The sequence below is a fragment of the Pogona vitticeps genome, chromosome 15 (genome assembly GCF_051106095.1).
Source record: "Pogona vitticeps strain Pit_001003342236 chromosome 15, PviZW2.1, whole genome shotgun sequence".
NCBI lineage: Eukaryota > Metazoa > Chordata > Lepidosauria > Squamata > Agamidae > Pogona > Pogona vitticeps.
The window spans coordinates 13608587-13628553 of record NC_135797.1 but is presented as its reverse complement, the minus strand read 5'-3'; the positions used below and the strand labels follow the sequence as shown (position 1 = coordinate 13628553).

At 48.9% G+C, this 19967-nt stretch overlaps 2 protein-coding genes across 2 annotated transcripts in view; both read right to left on the bottom strand.

Moving 5' to 3' along the window:
- The window catches only part of VANGL2 (VANGL planar cell polarity protein 2), a 55284-nt gene extending 48092 nt beyond the window's left edge, over positions 1-7192 (bottom strand). Inside the window, exon 1 of the mRNA XM_072984203.2 lies at positions 7027-7192. The gene's annotated coding sequence lies outside the window, so the exon portion shown is untranslated. The remainder of the gene's footprint in view (positions 1-7026) is intronic.
- Positions 7193-9881: 2689 nt separating this feature from the next.
- Positions 9882-19417, bottom strand: NHLH1 (nescient helix-loop-helix 1). Its single transcript, XM_072983996.2, has 2 exons — positions 19136-19417; positions 9882-13336 (listed from the first exon to the last, which is right to left on the bottom strand). The coding sequence occupies exon 2, from the start codon at positions 12986-12988 to the stop codon at positions 12584-12586; it is 405 nt and encodes a 134-aa protein (XP_072840097.1). The 5' UTR covers positions 12989-13336; positions 19136-19417; the 3' UTR covers positions 9882-12583.
- Positions 19418-19967: the final 550 nt, after the last annotated feature.

Sequence of the window (19967 nt, the reverse complement as noted above, 5' to 3'; positions counted from 1 at the left end):
AACAGCACAAGGGGGTACCCGGACGACTTCACGGATTAAAAGGGCGCAGAAGAGCCCAAAAGCAGGATTTCTCTTTATTTATTTATTTGTAGGCTCTAAATGTTTTTGTTCCTGGTGTTTTAACATTTGGGAATTTTTTTTAAAAAGACGTGTTTCCTGTTTAGAGCTGGATGCAACACAAACACACAAGGTCTTTACTCTCAGGAAGTGGAGAGGCCTGACTCAACAGCACTCTTGTTACGTTTTAAAATTTGGGTCCATTACTCTGTTCTTCTGCCCTGGGAGACTTTCCCCTCAACCTGGAGTGGGCCATTTTTTCCCCTTTCTCTCTCAAACCAGCCTACCTCGCAGGACTGTTGTGACGACAAAACAGGGACAGGCCAGGAAGGAGCAGAGAGATTCTCGACCTGTGACAGAAGAAGATCGTGGAGAAAAATCCAACATGGATCCAACATGCCAGTCCCATTTCGAACCCTTTCCGCCATTGTGGGGGTTAAAATAATCCCAAGTATGGGGTCCATTATTTCAGGAGACCCCGTGTGGGGTCAGTCCGTCGTGATAAAAAGGGAGCACACCCACCTCAAAATCCAACAGGTCTCCGTGATGGTGGAAGTTCCTGCCAAGCCCAACCTGGTGAAGAGCTCTGTAGGCCTCAAAAGCTGGCTTCTTTTTATGGTTTTAGATATTGCACCTTATTAAAACTTTTAATGTTTTGTTAAAGATTTGTTTTTATATTTTTAAAAAAACTAGCCTCTCTTTAAGTCTTTAGGAGGCTAATAAAGGTGTCCCATTGCCTGGAAAGTCTGGCTTGATGAAGAGTCCTGTCAGGCTCCAAAGCTGGCCCCCTTTCATGGTTTTATATATCACATCTTACTAAAACTTTTAATTAAAATGTTTTTTGGTAGGCGGGAAAGCTAGCCTCCTTTTAAGTCTTTCCTGGGCTAATAAAGGCATCGCCCTGCCAGTGACGCCTGGCCTGAGGAACAGTCCTGTCGGGCTCCAAAGCTAGCCTCTTTCTGGGGTTTCCAAGGTCGAATCCAGACCTCGCCTTCCCGGGTTCTGGGATTTTACACCAGGACGCTCAGCTTTTTTTCCCCTCGTCTTTTTTTCCCCTCCCTTGGTCTCCAAAATCCACCTGATGGTGAGGGCACAGAAAGGGCGAAGGAGCTGTCGATGGAGCCAAGAGGGGAAACCCAATCTGTCGCGGGCTTCGCCTGGCGGGGAGCATGTTGTCACCCCTCTCGTGTGAGGCAACAATGAGGCCCATATGTCGAGGGGTCGGTCGTCAGGCGCACCACAATGGCCTCGGCAGACGGGGTTTTGGGGGGGGAAGAAAGCGGGGACATGCTTCACCGTTGTTGTTGGGTTTTTTATAATGTGATTAATCTGTCTGGGGTTCCCATCAGGCTGAGCTCCCCCCCCCGTCCTGGCAAACGAGGCCCACACGCGCACAGCCCGCGCGCATGCACAGCAGACGGACATCATGCGCTCCCTGTGTCCAGGGGGAACAAGGCGTAGGAACTTGGGCCTCTTCCACGCCTTCTGGCTGGTCCCACGAGGCCTCCCGGGAAAGAGGCCGGCGGCTGAATTATTAATAATAATTATTAATGGCAACGCTCCGTCTTCCAATGCAAGGGCGGCTGGGTCTTCGGTGGCGCTCGGCTTTAGGGCCCCCGGCTGCTTGCGCATCGCTCGTCTCCCCCCCCCAGTCTCTTCCAAAAAAAATAAGGAAGAGCAGACGGGTCAAACCTGACAAATCTCCAAAATCCAGACCCTGCAGGAGGGTATAAGGATCTTTAGGGGTCCCCATAAAAAGTTTTTTAGAAGACACACAAAAAAGGAGGACACGCAGACAACGTCAAAAGGAGGAACCAAAAAGGGACACACATCCCCTTTGCAGGAAATGCCATATTTAAATTTTATCTTTTATTCCTTGATTTAAAAACCTTTTTACTCCCACCTTTCTCCTGAAAAGGACCCAAAGTGGCCACTGTCTTTATTGGCTTCTTTCTTTACTTACTATATTTTATTACATTGCCTTCCTCTTGAAAAGGCGACTCACATCATCCAATAGACATCCTTTTAAAAAGCCCAAAACAGAGATCGAGCAACTCTTTTAAAAGAATGAAACAAACATTATACCACAAATGTAAATAAAATCAAGATGGAGAACACATTTTAGAGCAACAAGCAACAGCTCTTTGTTTAAGCAAAAACCGTCTCAGACAGACTGTCACCAGGGGAAAGCTGGCCATATTGTTTAAACGCCTCTCCTGTGTCTCCTGGTTCAAACAGACTTTTCCGGCTTTGAAAATGGGCTTGGAAAAAGTTCCTTTAGGGGCCTACATCTCCCAGAATTCTTAGCTGCCATAGCCATTGGCTGAGGACTCAAGTGACTCGAAAAAAGATAAAGAGAAGAGGAACTTTTCTGAGTTCTTTGGAAACCAGGCTAAACATAACCTGCCGTAAAGAGGTGCAAAAGTGAGGATAAGCCCCATGTTTTACTTTCATAGTGCCTGTTTCTTGTAAATTGACAGGTTTTTTTTTAAAGCTAAGAACTTTGAGACTTTGTCCATTGACAAGAAAAAAAAGCTTTTAAACTAAGAACTCTGAGACTTGGTCAGATTACAAGAAGGTTCGAGATGTGGTCAGATTACAAGAAAGAGAATTTTGACTACGAACTTTAAGATTCGGTCAATTCCCAAGAAGATTTTTAGCCAAGAACTTTGCAACTTGGTGAGATTTACACGAAAGAAGATTTTTAATGACGAATTTTGAGATCTGGTCAAATTACAAGAAAGAAAAAAAATTAACTGAATACAGTACTTTTGAGACTTGGTCAAATTACAGGAAAGAAAATGTCAAACTAAGACCCACGGGGGTGATTTTCACTAAAATCTGGGTTCTGCTTGATGCCTATTTCACCCGATGTAGCTTAATTCCGTACCACCTTTCTCTGTTGCCAGCCAATGTCCGTTTCCACTCATTCGCTCAAGACCACCTCGGGGGCTTTTCCCCTTTTATCTTTCCACTGCCAGGCAGGGTCTGGCCAAGAGGAGCCTGACGGGCCCAAGGCCAATCGGCAAGCTTCGCCACCGAGTGGGGGATTTGAACCCAGGTCTAATCGGAGCTGCTCTAACCGCTGCGCCATGGGGGAGCCTGGCAATTCTACGCTGCCTCAAAAGGGACTGACAGGGTGCAGGATATAAAATGCAATTAAAAAAAATAAAAACACACAGTAAGAAAACAGCTAGAGTGGTTGAGCATGGGAAAAGGAAGCTGTGTGCGTGATCTCTCCTGGCTTTGCAAGTGACTTTTTGTGTCCTGTTCCGCAAAGCGTGTCCAGGCATGTCCTCGGCAGCCTCTCTTTTCTGCCGTCCCTGGAGGAAAACTCTGCCTCCATCACAAACAGGGGAGCAGCTGTTTTTCCCTCCACTGGCCCTGAGTCAGAAACCGTCCAGTTTTTCAAGCCAGGGAGGCAGAAGAAGCCGTCTCCGCATGGCCGAGAGGAATCCACTGGCAGAAGGATCCGGGAACAAGCGGGGGGCGGGGGAAGAGAGAATGGAAGGGATCCCCCCATCTTGCATTCCCGTGAACGGGACCCTGCTCTTCATTTCCCAAAGGGTGCAATTTAGTGACACATACACATGGCATAGCAAAAAAAAAAATCTCTGTGGCATAGAGGGGGAAATGGTCTATTCTTTAAAAAAACTGAAAGCAAGGGATGGGTTGCTCGCCTCTTTTAGACCCATCCGCTTCCCCTTCTGAACAGGCGAAAATTAAACTGGGGAGGGGAAAGGAAGTGGGCGGGCAAGGCGGTCTTAAGTCCTTGTTGCCCGTGGGTTGTTGTTTCAGGTCAAAGATGCTGAAAACAGACAAGAGAGTCTCCTCAGAGGACAGAAATGATGTAATGTTACAGCTGAGGTCATAAACAGACTCGGGGCTTGTCCAGACAAGAAGCACAGCGGTCCTCTTTTACAACCCTAATTATCATAATCATATCATCATCTTAGCAGGGCAGAGCTGGAAAGGACCCTACGGATCATCGAGTCCAGCCCGTTAGGGAGGCCCGGGGGGGCAGATTCGAACTCCCAACCTCTGGCTCCATAGCCAGAACCCGAAACCCCTGAGCTATCTGGCTTGAACTTCTGATTAAGGGTCATTCGTGGAAATTGTGAACGCCAGCATTCGCACCCAAGACGACTTCTGAGCCAAGATGTCAGACGCTGGGGCTACTGCTAGGTCCTCATCCACACCTGCATTATTCTTGCCGATTCACTTGGGATGGGATTTCTTGGACTCTCAAACCCATCATTCTCCTTTCTAGGAGTTCTACTTGACTTGCGCACCCTGCAAGACTTGGAAGCCGAGCTAGGCCTAGCTAGGCCCAAACTTCCTGTTCCTGCCCCAGTGCCAGCTGGGAGCTTCCTTTCTGAACAGGAAGTTCGGCGGAACTAGGCCAAGCTCAGCCTTAAAGCCTTCCAGTTAAGGCCTTTCTCCCAGGCGAGCTCATAGAGGCGCCTCTCTGTCCTGAGACTCCCAGAATGGAGAATTATGGGACCTGTAGTCTAAGAAACATGAAAACCTCATCTCCCTTTTTCACATGTCTTTCTTCCCGGTTCCTTAGTGTCGATTTTCTCTCTTCTCTAAACAAATGAACACTTGGAAAATAAAGCAATCATCAAATCTTAAAGCACTTAATCTGTGATGAGGATAGGGCTGATTCACCCCAAACAGCCCATTTCAGGTGGAAAGCGCTTCCTCTAACCCGCTCACAAGTGAGACCTCAAACGCCTCCAGCGCAGGAGGATGAGAGAGGATCCCGTTCTCTTTAAAAGCGTGGCCCCGACATTTACGAAAAAGAAAAACCAAACCTTGGAAAGATAATATTTTTAACAAGGGGTCCCCAAAGCTCAAAGCAGGGGGTGGGGAAACAACCAGTGGATTCCCCAAAGGAGATTAAGACTGGAGCCAGCCTCCGAGTGCCGAGGTCAGAAGCTGTCTCTAACGGGCACTATCATAATAATAATAATAATCATGTGCTGTCAATTCTGACTTACGCCCGCCGTTTTCAGGATTTTCCACACAAAAAAATACTCAGAAGGGGTCTACCGTTCCTCTCCAAAATAAAACCCAGGAGACGCGGCAAGCAAGATCTGGCCTTTTGAGTGGGAGAGGCAAGCCCGCCTTGCGAATCAGATTTTTTTTCGTTTCAACTTCTTTGACTATTTTAAGTCTCCTGCGGGGGGAATTTAAAATTGCATCCACTCTAGCAGGGCTGCTGGTCTCCATGGAAGACGGAAAGCCACCAGGCAGTCCCCACGTGGTCCGTGCTGTCATTCATTTTAAGTGACGGATTACGGATTCTGTCGATCAGAAACAGCCTTGCAGAGGGAGGTTGCATTTTCCTTCTTTAAAATAAATAAATAAAAAGTATGTAGCATGACGGCTTTCCTGCCGACCCTGCCTTGAGTGTTTACTTCTCCTCGGCCCTAGATTTCGCGGCCTCTACCCGGCTTCCATGTCAAAAGAAGGAGGCTATGGTCTGGGACCCCCTTTCTTTCCCCCCATAAAGCTGGCAAAGGGGTCCTGGCTTGTTTTCCTTTCTGCCTCCGAACAGGACAGAAGTTGGTCTGCAATGGGAAGAGATTCCCCAAAGGCGGGCCGGCCGCAGGTGTTCACAAATGGCTCCAAATTTCTTCGGATAATCAATTGGATCCAGCTGAATCTCTGCCCACTGGGAAATGCTTTTGCAAAGGAAAATGGACAGGCGACAGGAAGAGAGGAGGCAGTGGTGACAAGGGGGGGTGGAAAAAGAGAGAGACCACTCCCTTCCCATCAAGGACCAGTTGAGATCCCTTCCGTCCTTGAGACAGACTGGGCGCTGGAGCAGGGAGACCTTGCACTTCAGTCTCCCGATAGCCGTCTGTATTTGTCTGAAAGGTAGTGCTGGAGGAGAGTTTGCTGATACGATAGCCAGAAAGACAAAAAAAAAAAAAGCAGGTCCTAGGTCAAATCAAGCCTGAACTCTGGAGGTGAAGATGATGAAACTAAAGCTATGCTACTTTTGGGCAGATCATGAGAAGGCAGGATTATTTCTGGAAAAGACCATCCTGCTGGGAAAGGCAGAAGGCAGCAGGAAAAGAGGAAGACCCCCCAATATGAGATGGACAAACTGCCTAAAAGAAACCACAGGCCTGAGTTTGAAAGAGCTGAGCAGGACATTTTGGAGGTTGCTCGTTCGTAGGCTCACCCTGAGTCTGAGGTCACATGACGGCCGATAACAACAACATAATCATCTAGACAAGAGTGTGAATTTCGGAAGAAGGGCTCCAGAAAGGTTGGCTACAACCCCCCATTATCCCCCGCCCCAGTCAGCATTGTCATGGAGGATGATGGGTATTTCACCCATAACCCACTTGATGTCTCCGCTGATTGGGAAGGAAAAGGCTCTCCTGAATTTTAGGAAATTTCCCCTATCCAACCCCAGAAAGCAGCCAAGGTTTCAACCACGGTCCTCCTGCCCACAAAACACAGTTTCTACTCAGTGGGATAGAATGCTGTTTTAAATCATGTTTACAGTAGGATCCCCTTATTTACAGGATCCTTATCTGCTGATTCAATTATCAGCAGGCTGAAAATACTAAATGATAAATTTAAAAAACCCAAATACCTACTTATATGTATTTCCAGGGTGTCGTTACCAGAAACTGGCCACTAGAGAGCGTTAGAGACTGTGCAATGTACAGTACATATAGTGTTCACTATTTCCACAACCACACATGTATTCTGCCCCGAGACCCCAGTTTCGTGTTCTGTTTTACCCCAAAAATGGGCACCGCTTTGGAAGCAGGAGAGATGCTTGGCTGGGGGCTCATTTGCTCCCATTTCAGCAACCCAGACCACCCTGGGGGGCTTGCACCCTCCCAGACCCCCAAGACTGCACCCTTAAATGTCATTTTCCAGCTCCTGCTCCCAGGATTGGGGGGGGGGGGTGAGTTACAGGTTCAGCAAACAACAACTTACCAGAGCATCAGCTAAACCAGAGGCGGGTGTGTGTGTGTGACAAGTCAGGGTCCAGAAAGAGCCAAAAATCCAGAGAAGGGAACACAACTCAAACAGAGACGGACCAGAAGCCGTCTCCTCCTCCAGCCAGTCCAGAAGGCTTCACATCACAAGATCCCGGGTGCAAAACAGAGAGATCCAGCAATGATCCAGGGTTTCCACTCCCAGCTGAAGGCTTTTTAAAAAAGCCCAGGTGCCCCACCTTGCCTCTCAGTTGAAAGGATTTGGGATTAGGAGTTGCAGGATTAGGCCCTCTGGCTCTCCCTGGGAGGAAAAGCTTCCTCTCCTGGAGACCTCTGCTCCCAAGAAGGCTTCCTCTTTCTCTTGAGGAGTCTTTTCCTCCTGCAGGTGAACACTTCACAAGACAGGGGATATTTGGAAGGGGGGGGGGGGAAACATCAGAAAGACACTTTGATCCACTTTCCAAGCAGACTGATTTTATTTTCCTTTTTTAAATATAATGCTTGTTTTATAGTTTTTAAATAGTTCTATACTCCCTGTTTTTTTAGCCTTTCAGTGTTGTCTCGTTCATGATGTAAGCCACCTGGGGTCCTTTTTTTAAAAAGGAGAAAAGCGGAATAGAAATATTTCAAATAAATAAATTTCCATCTGGAATTGAAAAGCAAGAAACAAGGGCTCTCTCTTGCATGCGTATTTATTTATTTATTTATTTATTTATTTATTTATTTATTTATTTATTTATTTATTTATTTATTTATTATTTTGGTATAAGGTGGGCCTTGAGGGAAGAATGTTTACTCTGGATGGTTGTCTCTTTCTCCCGTTTCCGAAGATCAGGGCTCGATACAATTCTGCCAAATTCTGCTAAATGGCAGTATTTCTCTTTACCTCTATTGGTGTCCAAGTATGGCTTGCCATTTAAAATGCATCAGCGTTTCTCCTTCTTCACTTTTCACACATTTGCCTAGGCTTAAGAAACACCCCACAAATAAATTCATAGATATCTCATAGTGGCGAGGAAGTATGACACCCTAGATTGGGTAGGAATGAAGAATTAAATCATCTCTCTCTTTTTTTGGTGCAACCTACAGACAGGATCTCCGGTTTCTCTAGCCGTTAGATCTAAAGTCGCAGAGAGAAAACAATGCTTCGCCTCTCCTGGACACGACAATGGCTTTTTAGTATAAAACTACTGTCAGAAATTCACTATTTCTGGTGCATTCTTTGGACATTGCTCTGCTCCTGCCCAGCCATCGATTTTTTACTGCGGGGAAATTATTCCGCATTTATGCACTTCTGCAAATAAATGGTGCTGGAGTAATCTCTTGAGTGTGGCAGAGGCACGCATTTCGCAAAGCGATCTCCCTCTTTACAAGGAATGAGTCAACCCCATTGATGGATGTGGACCTTTATAGGATCCCTTATAGGGGCTAAATGACAGGCTGAGCACCTTCAGGTGGGGGCCACGTTGGGAGACTTACCTGCAACTTTGATCTACTTTCACCAAAGTCTGTGTTTCACTATCTTTAGATTCGGGATGTTTACGTCGCCATCATGAATGTTTGGGTATTCTTTGCTATTTTATTTCAGTTTTTATTTTCTTTCTGGACTGGTGTGTGTTGTTGTTGTTGTTTTTTTTATTTGGTTTGCTTATTTTCCTCAATCTGCTTCTTAAGCACAATTTGTGCATCACCCAAACCTGGCAGATTTTTTTAAGCACGCACCTGTTGCATTTTGCAATTCCTTGTGGGTGAATAGACCCCAATTGACACGCCAACCGTGACCTCAAAAGATGCGTACCCAGCTACAACTCAGGCACACAAGTTGTCTTGTAACCAGCGGCACATCAGAAACTGTCATCACGGTCGGCGGTGCACTTCTATCACGCACACGTGCGCGACATGAAGAAGATTCTGGCAAAGCGGCAAGAACTGGACAGGCTTAGCCTCGAGAAAAGAAGACAGAGAGGAGAGAGAGCCCTTTTCAAATCCTTGAAAGGTAGTCATTCAGAGGAGGGGCAGGATCCGTTCTCGGTCCTCCCAGAGTGCAGGACACATCATAATAAGCTCAAGCTACTGGGAGCCAGATTTCGGCTGAATATCAGGAAAAACTTCTCAACTGTTAGAGCAGTACGACAATGGAACCAAGTATCTCAGGAGGCGGTGAGCTCTCCAGCGCTGGAGGCCTTCAAGAGGAAATGGGACCGCCCTCTGTCGGATCTGCTTTGACTGGGATGTCTGCCTTGAGCAGAGGGGTTGGACTGGATGACCTTAAGAGGCCCCTTCCATCTCCATCATTCTACGATTCAGAGTATTTCCCCCCCAAAAAAAAATAAACTGCAAGAACAGTCCTGCAGAAAAAGACTCGCCATGTAATGCTGAGCGAGTTGCGTCAGCGTTTCACACCCACGCTTTTGTGAGTGTCGAACTTCTGTTTTGCTTCCACGAGAAATAAGTGTGCTCAAGCATGAATCTCGGACCGCCTGGTGGTGGTGGTGTTCATGACGACAGAATAAAACAACCTTTATTAGTACCAAAGGAAAATGCCTGTCCTGTGAGGTGGGCCAAATCCTGATCCACTCCGCACCCAGAATGCACCCTGGCGGCAGAGAACCATCGTTTGTGCCTGGTTCCCCTCAGGAAAGAAGGAGGCCACCCCCTCCTGCCCGCCTGATTATTTCACGCTCTGGAGCGTTAAGATTTGATTAGGCCGATCCTAACAGGCGGACCCGTGACCATCAATTAGCGCTTGTGAAATTATCCAGCTGCCGCCCGACGCGGCGTGAGAAAGGAACTTTTTAAAAGAACGGAAGGGGGGGGGGGAAAGAGAGGAAGAAAACAGGACTCGACGCCAGCTTCCACTTTGTCTCCGTCGGATCATTCCCATCTGCCTGGAAAGGGTTTAATCGTTCGCCGTCGGCTTACAAAAATCATAAATAACATTCTCCACAAACTCCCCGCTGGGCTCAACCGAATTTAAGACACGTCCATAAATATACACATAGAAATAAAACAAAAGACCCCACAGGCACGAGGTCGACCCAGCCCTGGAAAGTGCAAAACCACTGCAAATAAATAACGTTTTTTTGAAATAAATAAGGGAATAAATAAATAAATAAACACGTGTTTGTGGCACAGGGAGACATGGTTCAAGCAGGCAGCCCGTGGAAACCCTCCCCCCCCCACTCGTGAGCACCTGCTCCACCCCAGCACTCCCCTGTCCATTTCTGAGCTAAGAGGCAACCATCATCATTCTGGGGAAAAAAATACAGAGGTTGGGAACCACTGGCAAGGTTCATGATTTGCAGGCACACGGCACATTGGCAACCAGGGGGTTTCGGACAGCCGGGTTCGGGCATCATCTTACAGCCGGGCATGTCCAGCTGGCCTCCGGTTGGAGCCAGAACGCTCGTGTCAAATGCCCAACTTGCTATCCTCTAGGATGTTTGGGACTACAAACCCCATCACCCTTGCTTCGTCCACCAAAGGTCCCTGGATCACTCCCCAGAGCGTGGAAGAAAACGCCGCGGTGCAAATGAAGTGGTTTCTGCACATCCAATAAAACACGGTCCTTTACGCACCTAGGGTGCGAGTCGTAACGCAGGAGCCCCGTCTCTGGTTGCAGGGGGTCACCCTAAACGGGAGCAGAGAATGGAAAGTGGAGTTCTTCCCCCCCCTTGCCCTTTTAAGATCACCATTTAGAAATGACCGTTCCCCCAAGATATGGGCTCTGCTGGATGGGGGGGAACATGGGCACTGTAGTCTTTAAAAGCAGCATTTGCCAACTCTGGGGGGGATACACTGCGTGGGTGTAGGAAGCCCTGGCTTTCACTGCTATCAGCATGATGATGGAGCTGCCGGTTCTGAAGGACTGACAAGGAGAACGAGCCACAACATCTCCTTGCTCCTTGTTGTGTTCTTCGGTTCAGGTGTCGTGTGTTTGCCTCTCACCCAGTTTTGTAACCGGGGTTCTCAAATGCCAGATTCTCCTGAACAAACTAAGCTCCACGCTGGGGGGTTATCGATATTTCCCTCACCATCCACACCGCGCTCCTCTTGTCTCGCTTCGTACGCTAACGCCTCCTGCAACTTTTGCAACTTTTTTTTTTGCAAAGGCAGAAATGATTTGTGTTGCTTTGTTCGAGGCGGGGAGAGCGTTTAGCACTAAAACACTTCCGATTTTCAGGGGAGAGCCACCCGGTCAGAAAGCGTCCGTTTGCACTGAAACAAACCCCGAAAGAGAAGCTCCAGCAGAAAAGAGGATATTTTAAAAAATTTAAAAAGCTTTCTTGAAGGAGTTCCTAAAGATTTCTTGAAGGTTTTCCTAAAGATAATTGGTTTTCTTAAAGAGAAGAAAACTGTATTTAAAAAAAAAATCCAAAATGCTCTGTCTGGAAGAGTCCTGAGTGCCCCCCCCCCCTCGAGGAAGTTGTCTCTTAAAGAAACTTCATCATAAGACACTGGATTACCCAGGATATGTTTTCTGTTCCAACTAGAGGAGAACCAGTGTGTGAATGAGACAGAGGTGCTATCCGTCCCATTGATTCAATGGGTCTACTCTACTTAGGAGCTAGGATTTAGCCTGACTCCCTACAACAAGCTCCGGAGACAAATCCTGATCATTTGCATTGACATAGATTCATGAATTAAATCTATATACACAGATTTAAAAGTGCCCCTTAAGCATGAGTTTAAACACACATAACACACTCAAACATTGTTTAGGAAGTAGGAACGATGGAAATCCAAGCCAGGTTGAAGCTCGGCCGGCTAGAGTTGCTCCCTGCAAAGCATTCTGGGAAAGCGGCCAACCATTTCATGCATGGGGCTCCCTCAAAGTCCCGTCTTCAAGTAAAACAGCAATTTGATCGTTGTTGTAATACCTCAGATGCTTTTGAGACTCCGGCGTGGAAGTGCGAAGGGTGGCGGATTCAAGTGACGATGGGCCATTTTGCTGGCACTCCACCAGGAGGCAGGGTAAGTAAATATGGCAGAGTCAGGCATGATAGATCATAGAATCTTAGAGTCCAAAGAAAGCCGAAGATTTCCACCCTCTTCTAATGCGTGAAGGAACCAGACACCTGTCCTATATTCCAGGCAGGAGATAAAGTGGGAGAGCAGCAGCAACTCAGGGCAGAAACAGACAAGACAGCAGCTTTGCAATTAGAAAGTGACAAAACCTTGCTCCTCCAGAAAGAACTCCCCACCCCACCCCGCAGACAGCTGTGTTTGCTCAGTGAACATGAGAACGAAGCCCAGCGATCGCCCTTGACAACTAATCCCCAAATGAAAGCAAGCTAATTGCAATAAGCAAGGGAAACACACACACACCGATGATAATCAGATGCCTTTTTCTTCTTAAGGCACTCCGCTTCTAACTGCAAAGCTGCTACGTCTTGTCTGTCCCTGCCCGTGTGAAGCAGCCAGGAAATTTGTCCAAGGAGAATTCGAGCCTGGAAACTGAACGAGGGAGAGAATGGGTCCTGTCAAGTTCCAAGACACGGGTCTGGATATGGGGTTTAGCACCCAGAAGGAGAAAAAGAGAGAGAGAGAGAGAGTCAAACATCCAGCACGTGGTTCAGGTAAGAGATGTAACAGATTGCGAGCCGCAGGATCTCAATTTTGGACAGCTTCTTATCCGGCGGGAGAGTCGGCAGCAGTTTCCGGAGCTCCGCGAAGGCCATGTTGAAGGCCTCGACCCTGATCCTCTCCCGCGTGGCGTGGGCCGTCCGGTACTTAGCCGTGGCACGCCGCCGGCGCCGGCGCTCTTCTCGGCTGAGGTGCTGGAGATCTTTTTTCACGGCGTCCCCGGCCTCGGCCACCCGGGACTGGCCGCAGGTCCCGAGGGGGTTCGCCTCTTCCACCCTGACGCTTCGGCCGCCCCCACAGTCGCTGAAGACCGACTCGGTCTCCGAATGCGTGGGCTGCAGCTCGGTCTCCGTCTGATCCGAATTCAGCATCATGGCTTCGGGCAGAAGACGGAGAGCCAAAGCGAACCGGCCCCCGATGGGCGAGAGGAAGGATCCGGACAGGGAAAAGCCGAGAGGGGAACAAGATTTGGGTGAAGCAGAAGTTATAAGGACTGGCTCAGCACCAACGTTGCCTGTGGAGCTGATCCTGGTTAGGATTCGGCCTCGGTGCACCGCCCTTCCTCGGGAATTCCTGCGCAGTTCCTCCGGTTTAGGTGAAGAAAGCAAACAAGTGGGTCAATATTTCCATTCGGCTCATGCGTTTCTGTAGAAAAGTGGTGTTCCAGGGGGACGGGGTGTATTTTTCCCCCAGCCATCCACAGCAGTAAGGAGGTCCTCAGCCTACCGAAAAGTAGAGAGGAGAAAAAGAGAGAGATTGAGCGAATCATTCCAGCATTTTAAAAGACATCTAGCAGAAGACATGTATTCATAAGTGTTTTTAGAAAACCACAGATCGAGTACTTCAAAAAGACTGTAAGGGCTTCATAGATCAGCCTGCAACAACAATAACTTGTAACAGCATTTTTAACAACGTATTCTTAGCCTTGTTTTGGGGAAAACCAAGGGGAGGGGGAGAATCAGGGTTGATGCAGGAAGTGAACTGTTAACTCAGATGGTGTTTGGTGAAATTAAATAGATTTCGCAACCAAGTTAAAATAAGCAACCCTCTCGCCACCTGGTAAACTATCTTGCTTTCATTCTGACCAAAAACCACACTTCCCGGTCGGAAAGTCTGAGCTTCCACGTGCGTTGTGTAGTCATCTTTTACAAAATCGATTTCAAACATACTAAAGCTGGTTCAAAGAAGGGTTCCTTCCCCCAGTGTAACTGTGCTCTAAAATAAATTAGTTGGGTTTTGTTGTGATGGCCTGCCACAGCTCCTTCTCCTGATGGAATAAAAGTGAGTAATTTGGAAAGGAAAGGGAAAGAAAGCAGAAAAAGAGGATGAGATATGGAGTTAAGGGGAAATTAAGGCACAAGAGAAGAAGAGGGAGGCTGGTTATTAAAGGATGTGCAATGGGAAGAGAACCGGTCGCTGGGGAGGCAGACGGAGAAACATAGACAGGGAGGATGATTGCCTGGAAGAAAAACACAGGTAACAAAAGGCTTCCTTCTGAAAAGAAAGCAGAAATATGGTGCCAGATGTCATGGGAGTCTCAGGTCAGCAGCAGAGCTATAAGTGGTCTCTCAAGGCACGGGGTGGCGAGAGGGAAGAGGGGCCCGATTTTGAACGCTCCTGGCCCATCCCGGTCCCTCGGGGGCGGCAGGTGGCGAATGGGCGAGGGGGAACTGCCACAACCCTCGGCAGGATGGGGGGCTCACCCCTGAGAAGAAAAGGCCCCTTCTGTTCGAGCAAAGGGCCGTCTGGAGCCGGTTCGGCCGCTCTCGACATATGGAACCCGCCCCAAGTACTTCGCCGGGCGTATCCAGATGGCACCAAAGACCAGAAGGGAAGGAGGGGCTGTCAATCCACTAGTCCTCAGCGTTTTATTTCCCAAATCTTCCTCTCTCTCTGTTTCTTTGGAGTGACAGCCTTCTGTCGAAGTTCTTCACTTTGGGGCAGGTTCATAAGGGTGCAGGATGATGCCTGGTGAGCAGCCAGCTCCCAAGCTGGTTTCGGGCTTTCGTGGCGGAAGCAAACTGGGGTTCCCAAACGTCAGCCGGTTTTTGGCAACTCCGGCCCCAGGGCTAACTTAGGGAACGGCATGCAAAAAAACGGCAGAGCAAATGCATAAAATCAAAAGGGTCTGGAAGCCATGCATTACAGGTAACTAAAGAACAGGTAACTTAAGTTACCCGCAACCAGTTACATTTTTCTTTTTTATATATAATGAGCACGTATTGAAGCTACATTTCAAAAGGAATCCAGCAAAAATCTGGGAAACTGCTCCTTCCTTTAAAAAAAATGTCCTGGCCCCTTTAGATGAATTTCTCAAGTTTTATGGCCTCCTTTTTTCAGGCGAGTAACGCTAGCGACTCATTGCTTCCTGGCTTAGTTGCCCTCGCAGCCTGTCTCCTGCGCCCCAACCCGCCCCGTGAGGTTTTTGAAAGCCAAAAGAAATAAATAAGCCAATTGTTAAACAAAGTAATAATAATATTGTCCCCTTTCTTTGCAAACCTGGAAAAAGGAAGGATAAATGAAAAAACCAAGACTCTTGTGACACCCTTAAGATCACCCCATTTATCTGGCTTAAATGTTTGTCACTTGGAGCCCCTTTTCTTTCAGATGCAAGCTCTTCTGACCTCCGGATGACCAATCAATTGGGGCAAGCTTTTGGCCACTAAAAAGATACAGTATTTATCATGTGTTCTGTAACCCTACCCCATCTCCTCTGGAAATGTCTGCCATGGAAGGGGAATACATTATTATTATTATTTTTCAAAAGTAACTTTTCCAAACTCCAAGCATCCAGCAGGGAGAGCAAACCCATGGGGGAAAAAAAGGGTCAGGGGCATTATGGATTTCGAGGGGTCGTCTTCAAGACACAACAGATCTCCTGAGATGAAGCTGCCTAAGGACTGTTGGAGCCCAAAACTTGAGCAAGAGAGTCATTTTAACAGGGGGAGAGAGAAAAAAATGATGCCGTGCCCAGGAAATAAAAGTTTCTTAAGGAACAACTCGCTCGTCTTAAGGGCTTCTGTTTCCCTAAACCGTGGCACGCAGAAGCTCGGCTACTTTTCGGCGATAACAGCACCAAGGATTAACCGGCCTCCTTAGTTCTGGACAGGCGTCTGCCATTCAGAGGGGGAAAAATCCGTGCAGAGAGATGACAGATGCTTCCAAACAAAGGCACCCCCCTGCCCTCCTGGTGCCCCGTTCGTGAAATGCTAACACGGCATCGGACAGCGCTGCGCTCTGTTTTTAATAGTGAGATTCCTTCCTCCTTTTTCCTTTGCCCCCCCCAAAAAACCCACTCAGGAGTTAAAAACAGGAGATTTGCACACTTTGAGATGGACCTGCTTTGCTTCCGCGGAAGCTGAGCCTTACGGCTCTCACGCCAGGCAATGGAATAAACAGACGCCCTTGGCTTCTTCGTGGGCATCCGAGCCCTATAGATCTGGCCGCTCTTTTGAACACCTAAAGTTAGATTTCCACTCAAAGTCTTCTTGCATAACGGCAAGACCGGTTACAGTCTGGATGCTCTCTTTGGAACTAGTTCGGACAAAAACCCGGAACGGATTAATTAAGACGCCTGGCTTAGTCTCCAGAGTCGGCACTCTCGCTGACGGTTTCGTGACAGGTCCCTTTATGTTACAGTCCTATGGTCTAATTGCACAGTCACGGGGGCTGATTCGGGTGCCCCCTGTTTGGCGAACAGCACGCCTTTAAACATTTCTGGAGCTGAACCTCAAAGGCCACCCTCCGCATGCCGGAGGAAATGGGTCAGAACTCAGAAGCCCAAGCAAAGAATGGAGTTGTTTGTTGTAAAGGTGTCACGGCTCCTGTTTGTGGGTCCGGTGCACCCAGGGGACACAGCTGGACCCTGCAAAACGGCCGGGAACACCAGGACATTTTTTGAGGACCCTTCTAAAGGGAACCGGCTTCCTTCGCCATGAGATTTGTGGGTCCCTTTCTTCAGATGCCCAGCGCACCGTATTAAAGCCACACATGCACTTGTAAAAGATAACAGCGGAGGAACAGAAGAGTTGGAAAAGGCACAGAAAACAGCAACCGGGCTGTCTGGTATAAATATCTCAGCAAGAATACCAGTTTATGTTGTGTTTTTTAAAGGAGTGGATTGGCAGTTGCTGTTTGCTTAATTTTCTGGCTAGTTTGATGAGAGCAAGATCGGTAACAAGAGGAGAGATGGACCGGAACTCTGAGCATGTACAGAAAGCAGCTTCGTAAGAAGTGGGTTTGCTTCTTCACCGACCTCCCTATAAGAAATCCTCAGTGCCGTGAATTTTTTTTAAAGTCAAAGCAATACCCCCCCAATAAAAGATGTTTAGAAAGGCACAGCGGTATTGACATCCTGAGTGCTCTCACGCGTCCGTATCCAAACGGATTTCACGCCCCGGATTGGACTGGGTGGTTAGCCACCTCTCGGCATCTGGTTGCGAGTTCGATTCCCCCCACGGTTGCCTCCTGGGAGAAAAGCCAGCCTGGGTAGCCATGGGCAAGCTGCAGAGTCCCCGAAATGTCCCCAGGGGGAAAAAAAGGGAATGGCCCACCCCTTCTGAATCTTCTCTACCTGGAAAAACCTGGAAAAGGTTGCCGTAAGTCAGAACTGTCTTGGTGGCACATAATTATTATTTGAGGCGCAGAGATCCATCCATACAGGCTGCATTCTTATTTCGCAATGGAAGCCCATGTTCCCCACGAAGGCGGTCCAGAGTCTGCACCTGAGCTGCTAAGAACCTAGCCTGCCTTTCCAATATTCGGAGAGAACAGCCGCTCCAGAGAGAGGTGTGGTTTTAAAATTGGCACTAAGCCCAGGGAAATATTACCATCTCCTGCTTTTCCTACAGAACGAAGGACTGAGGATCACAGCACCCATGTTCCCCATTCTCCTCCGCTGCCCCAATGATTTCCTGGTTGCATCACCTGCTCCCCCCCCCAGCTCGGCTCTAACAGCTCCCTTCGGGATTTACATCTTCCAGAACTTCGGCTTTGAAAATCCCAAGGGATGTGACGGAAATTAAGACGATCCTCTCTCTGAGCTTCCTAATTGTTTGTTATTTGTTTAACGAACCTTTGCTCCCATATCCTAGGCACCAACGTGATCTGCAGGCGTTGGGCAGGGACAGGGTTGATCGCCATGACCTGAAGAGCACAGAGGTCACAGTCGCTCTTGACCGGCACAAGAGCTGGTAAGTTGGCAACCATATTCCAGGGGAGGGGGGAAAAACAACCCAGCCACCAACAAACAATTGATTTCCACAACTCCAAAAACAGAAAAGAGAAGAGAGAGCTAGGGAATCAGTCAGGGCTCTTCCAGCTCCCCCCCCCCCCCAGTCAAGCAAAGTGGAGGAGAGGTTGAGAGTTCGAATCCTCAAAGGTTGCCTCCTTGAGAGGGGCTGGACTGGATGATCTCTTAGAGTCCCTCCCAACAATGGAGTTCGAGGATTCTTATTCAGGAACGGCTGTGGGAAATGGCACCACCGGGGCTTCCAGAGCAATGAGATTTTTCTCTGTTTGCTTTGTCAGGTAACAAACGGACAAGGCTTTTAAACACATATTGATTTTTTTCTCTCTCTCTCTTTTTATGGCCACGAGGCTGAGCCAATAAACCGGTTTGAAACGGCCTCTCCTTTCAGTTTTGAAAATGAAGACCTTTCTCTTTCGACTTTCCTTCTAACCCCTCCTTCGGGAAACGTGAAGTTTCTTTCCCTTCAGGAGTTTTCCTCGTCACACAAGAGTGTTTTAAAAATAATGTATTTTGAATTTTTTTTAATTAGCCAAAGAAGTTGTCTATACTTCTTGCTCCTTTCCCTTCTCCTCCCTCCCGCTTCTAAAGCGTCGCGTTTAGTTCGCTTGTTTTTCCTCCACTCACTTTTTTCCCCTCTTAAGGATTTTCTCCCTTCCTTTCCTCCCGGTCAAGGCGCCACCCTTTCCAAAAAAAAACACAAAACGCACGAGGTTAACCTCTTTCCATATATTTTCCAAAAAAAGGGGAAGAGAAAGGAAAATGAGAAGAAACAGAGACTTTTTTTGAATTTAAGGATGCTCTGCGTCTGGAAAAGTCACAAAAACTCATTCGGAGTTAAAACACCTTGAGCGGCACCATCAAAACTAACATTTTTTTTAACGGAGCGCCTTTTCTAGCAGACCGTGGATCGCTTCTGACCCCGGGGGAAGGTGTGGATCCGAACAGCCCACGGCCAACAAAACCTGGCCAGCTTTAAGGTGCCACTAGACTCTTCGTCATTGGGGGCCACCACCGAGGCGGCGCCCGGCGCCTCTCCCAGCAAGCGCGCGCGAGGGCAAGAGGCGCGCCCGCCTTAGGGGCGCCACGACACGGCTTGCGACAAGCGGACGAACGGTCCGTCTTAAGAGGTGGCACAGGACGCTTCGTCCGGCTCTCTCTTTTTTTCTTTTGGCTAGCTTCACAACCCAACTACATCTGCTGGGGGGGGGAGAGAAAAAGAAAAAAGAAGAAGAAGGGAGACGCGACCACCCCAAGTGCACGCTTTTCTTACCCCTGCTCCGAGGAGCGCTTTTTTTTCCTTTCCGGCGCCGGGGACCCGATCCGAGGGGGGTCAGCCGCCGCCCCCGGGGGCTCCGAGAAGACCCCTGCCCGCCTTCACGGGCCCCCCGCCCGCCTCCATCGCTCCCGGAGCGCCCGCGCGTCTTGACGCAGGTGCGCCTCCGCCTCGCTCGCACCTGGCCGGACTCTGGCGGCGGCTCCAGCGGCTGCCCGGGGAGGGGGGGGCGCCCGGACTATATAGGGCCCCCTCCCCGGCCGGGCCCTCCCCGGGCTTCCCATTGGCCACTCCCTGGCCTCCCCCTCATCAATATTAAACACCCAACACGAGGCTGCCATTGGCCGCGGGAAAAGGGAAGGCTCGGGGGGGGAGGAAGAAGCCCCAGGGGTAGAGGTGGGGAGGGGGCAGAGGGGGAGGCCGTGGGGAGGGGGAGCCCCGGGAGGAGGAGGGGGGCTGGAGACATCTGTTCCCCCCATGCATATTTCATCAAGCAGAGGGAGAGGGGGCAGGATCCTGCCCTGCTGGCAAGCGAGTGGCTTGATCGACCCAGGAAGCCCCTTCTGCCGCTTTCGCTCCTCTCTCTTTCGCGATGCCAACGCTGGCCGGCAGCATCCTTTCCTAGCCCCGTCGGGGGACCCCCAGAATCCGAGTTCTCTCCAGGCCAGACCCTGCGGAGGTTCGAAAACCAACCCAGCAGGTCCGGCTGTCGTAGCTCCCAAGGTTGCCCCCCCCTTTCTATGGCCGGCGAGCAAAAGGAAGCCAGCGGACCAGTGCTTTTTTTATTTTTATTTTTTTTACTTCTGAGTAAACACACTTCGGGCCCAGG

Excerpts from the sequence above, each read along its gene's own strand:
- NHLH1 (XM_072983996.2), bottom strand. The coding sequence starts at position 12,988 with ATGATGCTGAATTCGGATCAGACGGAGACCGAGCTGCAGCCCACGCAT.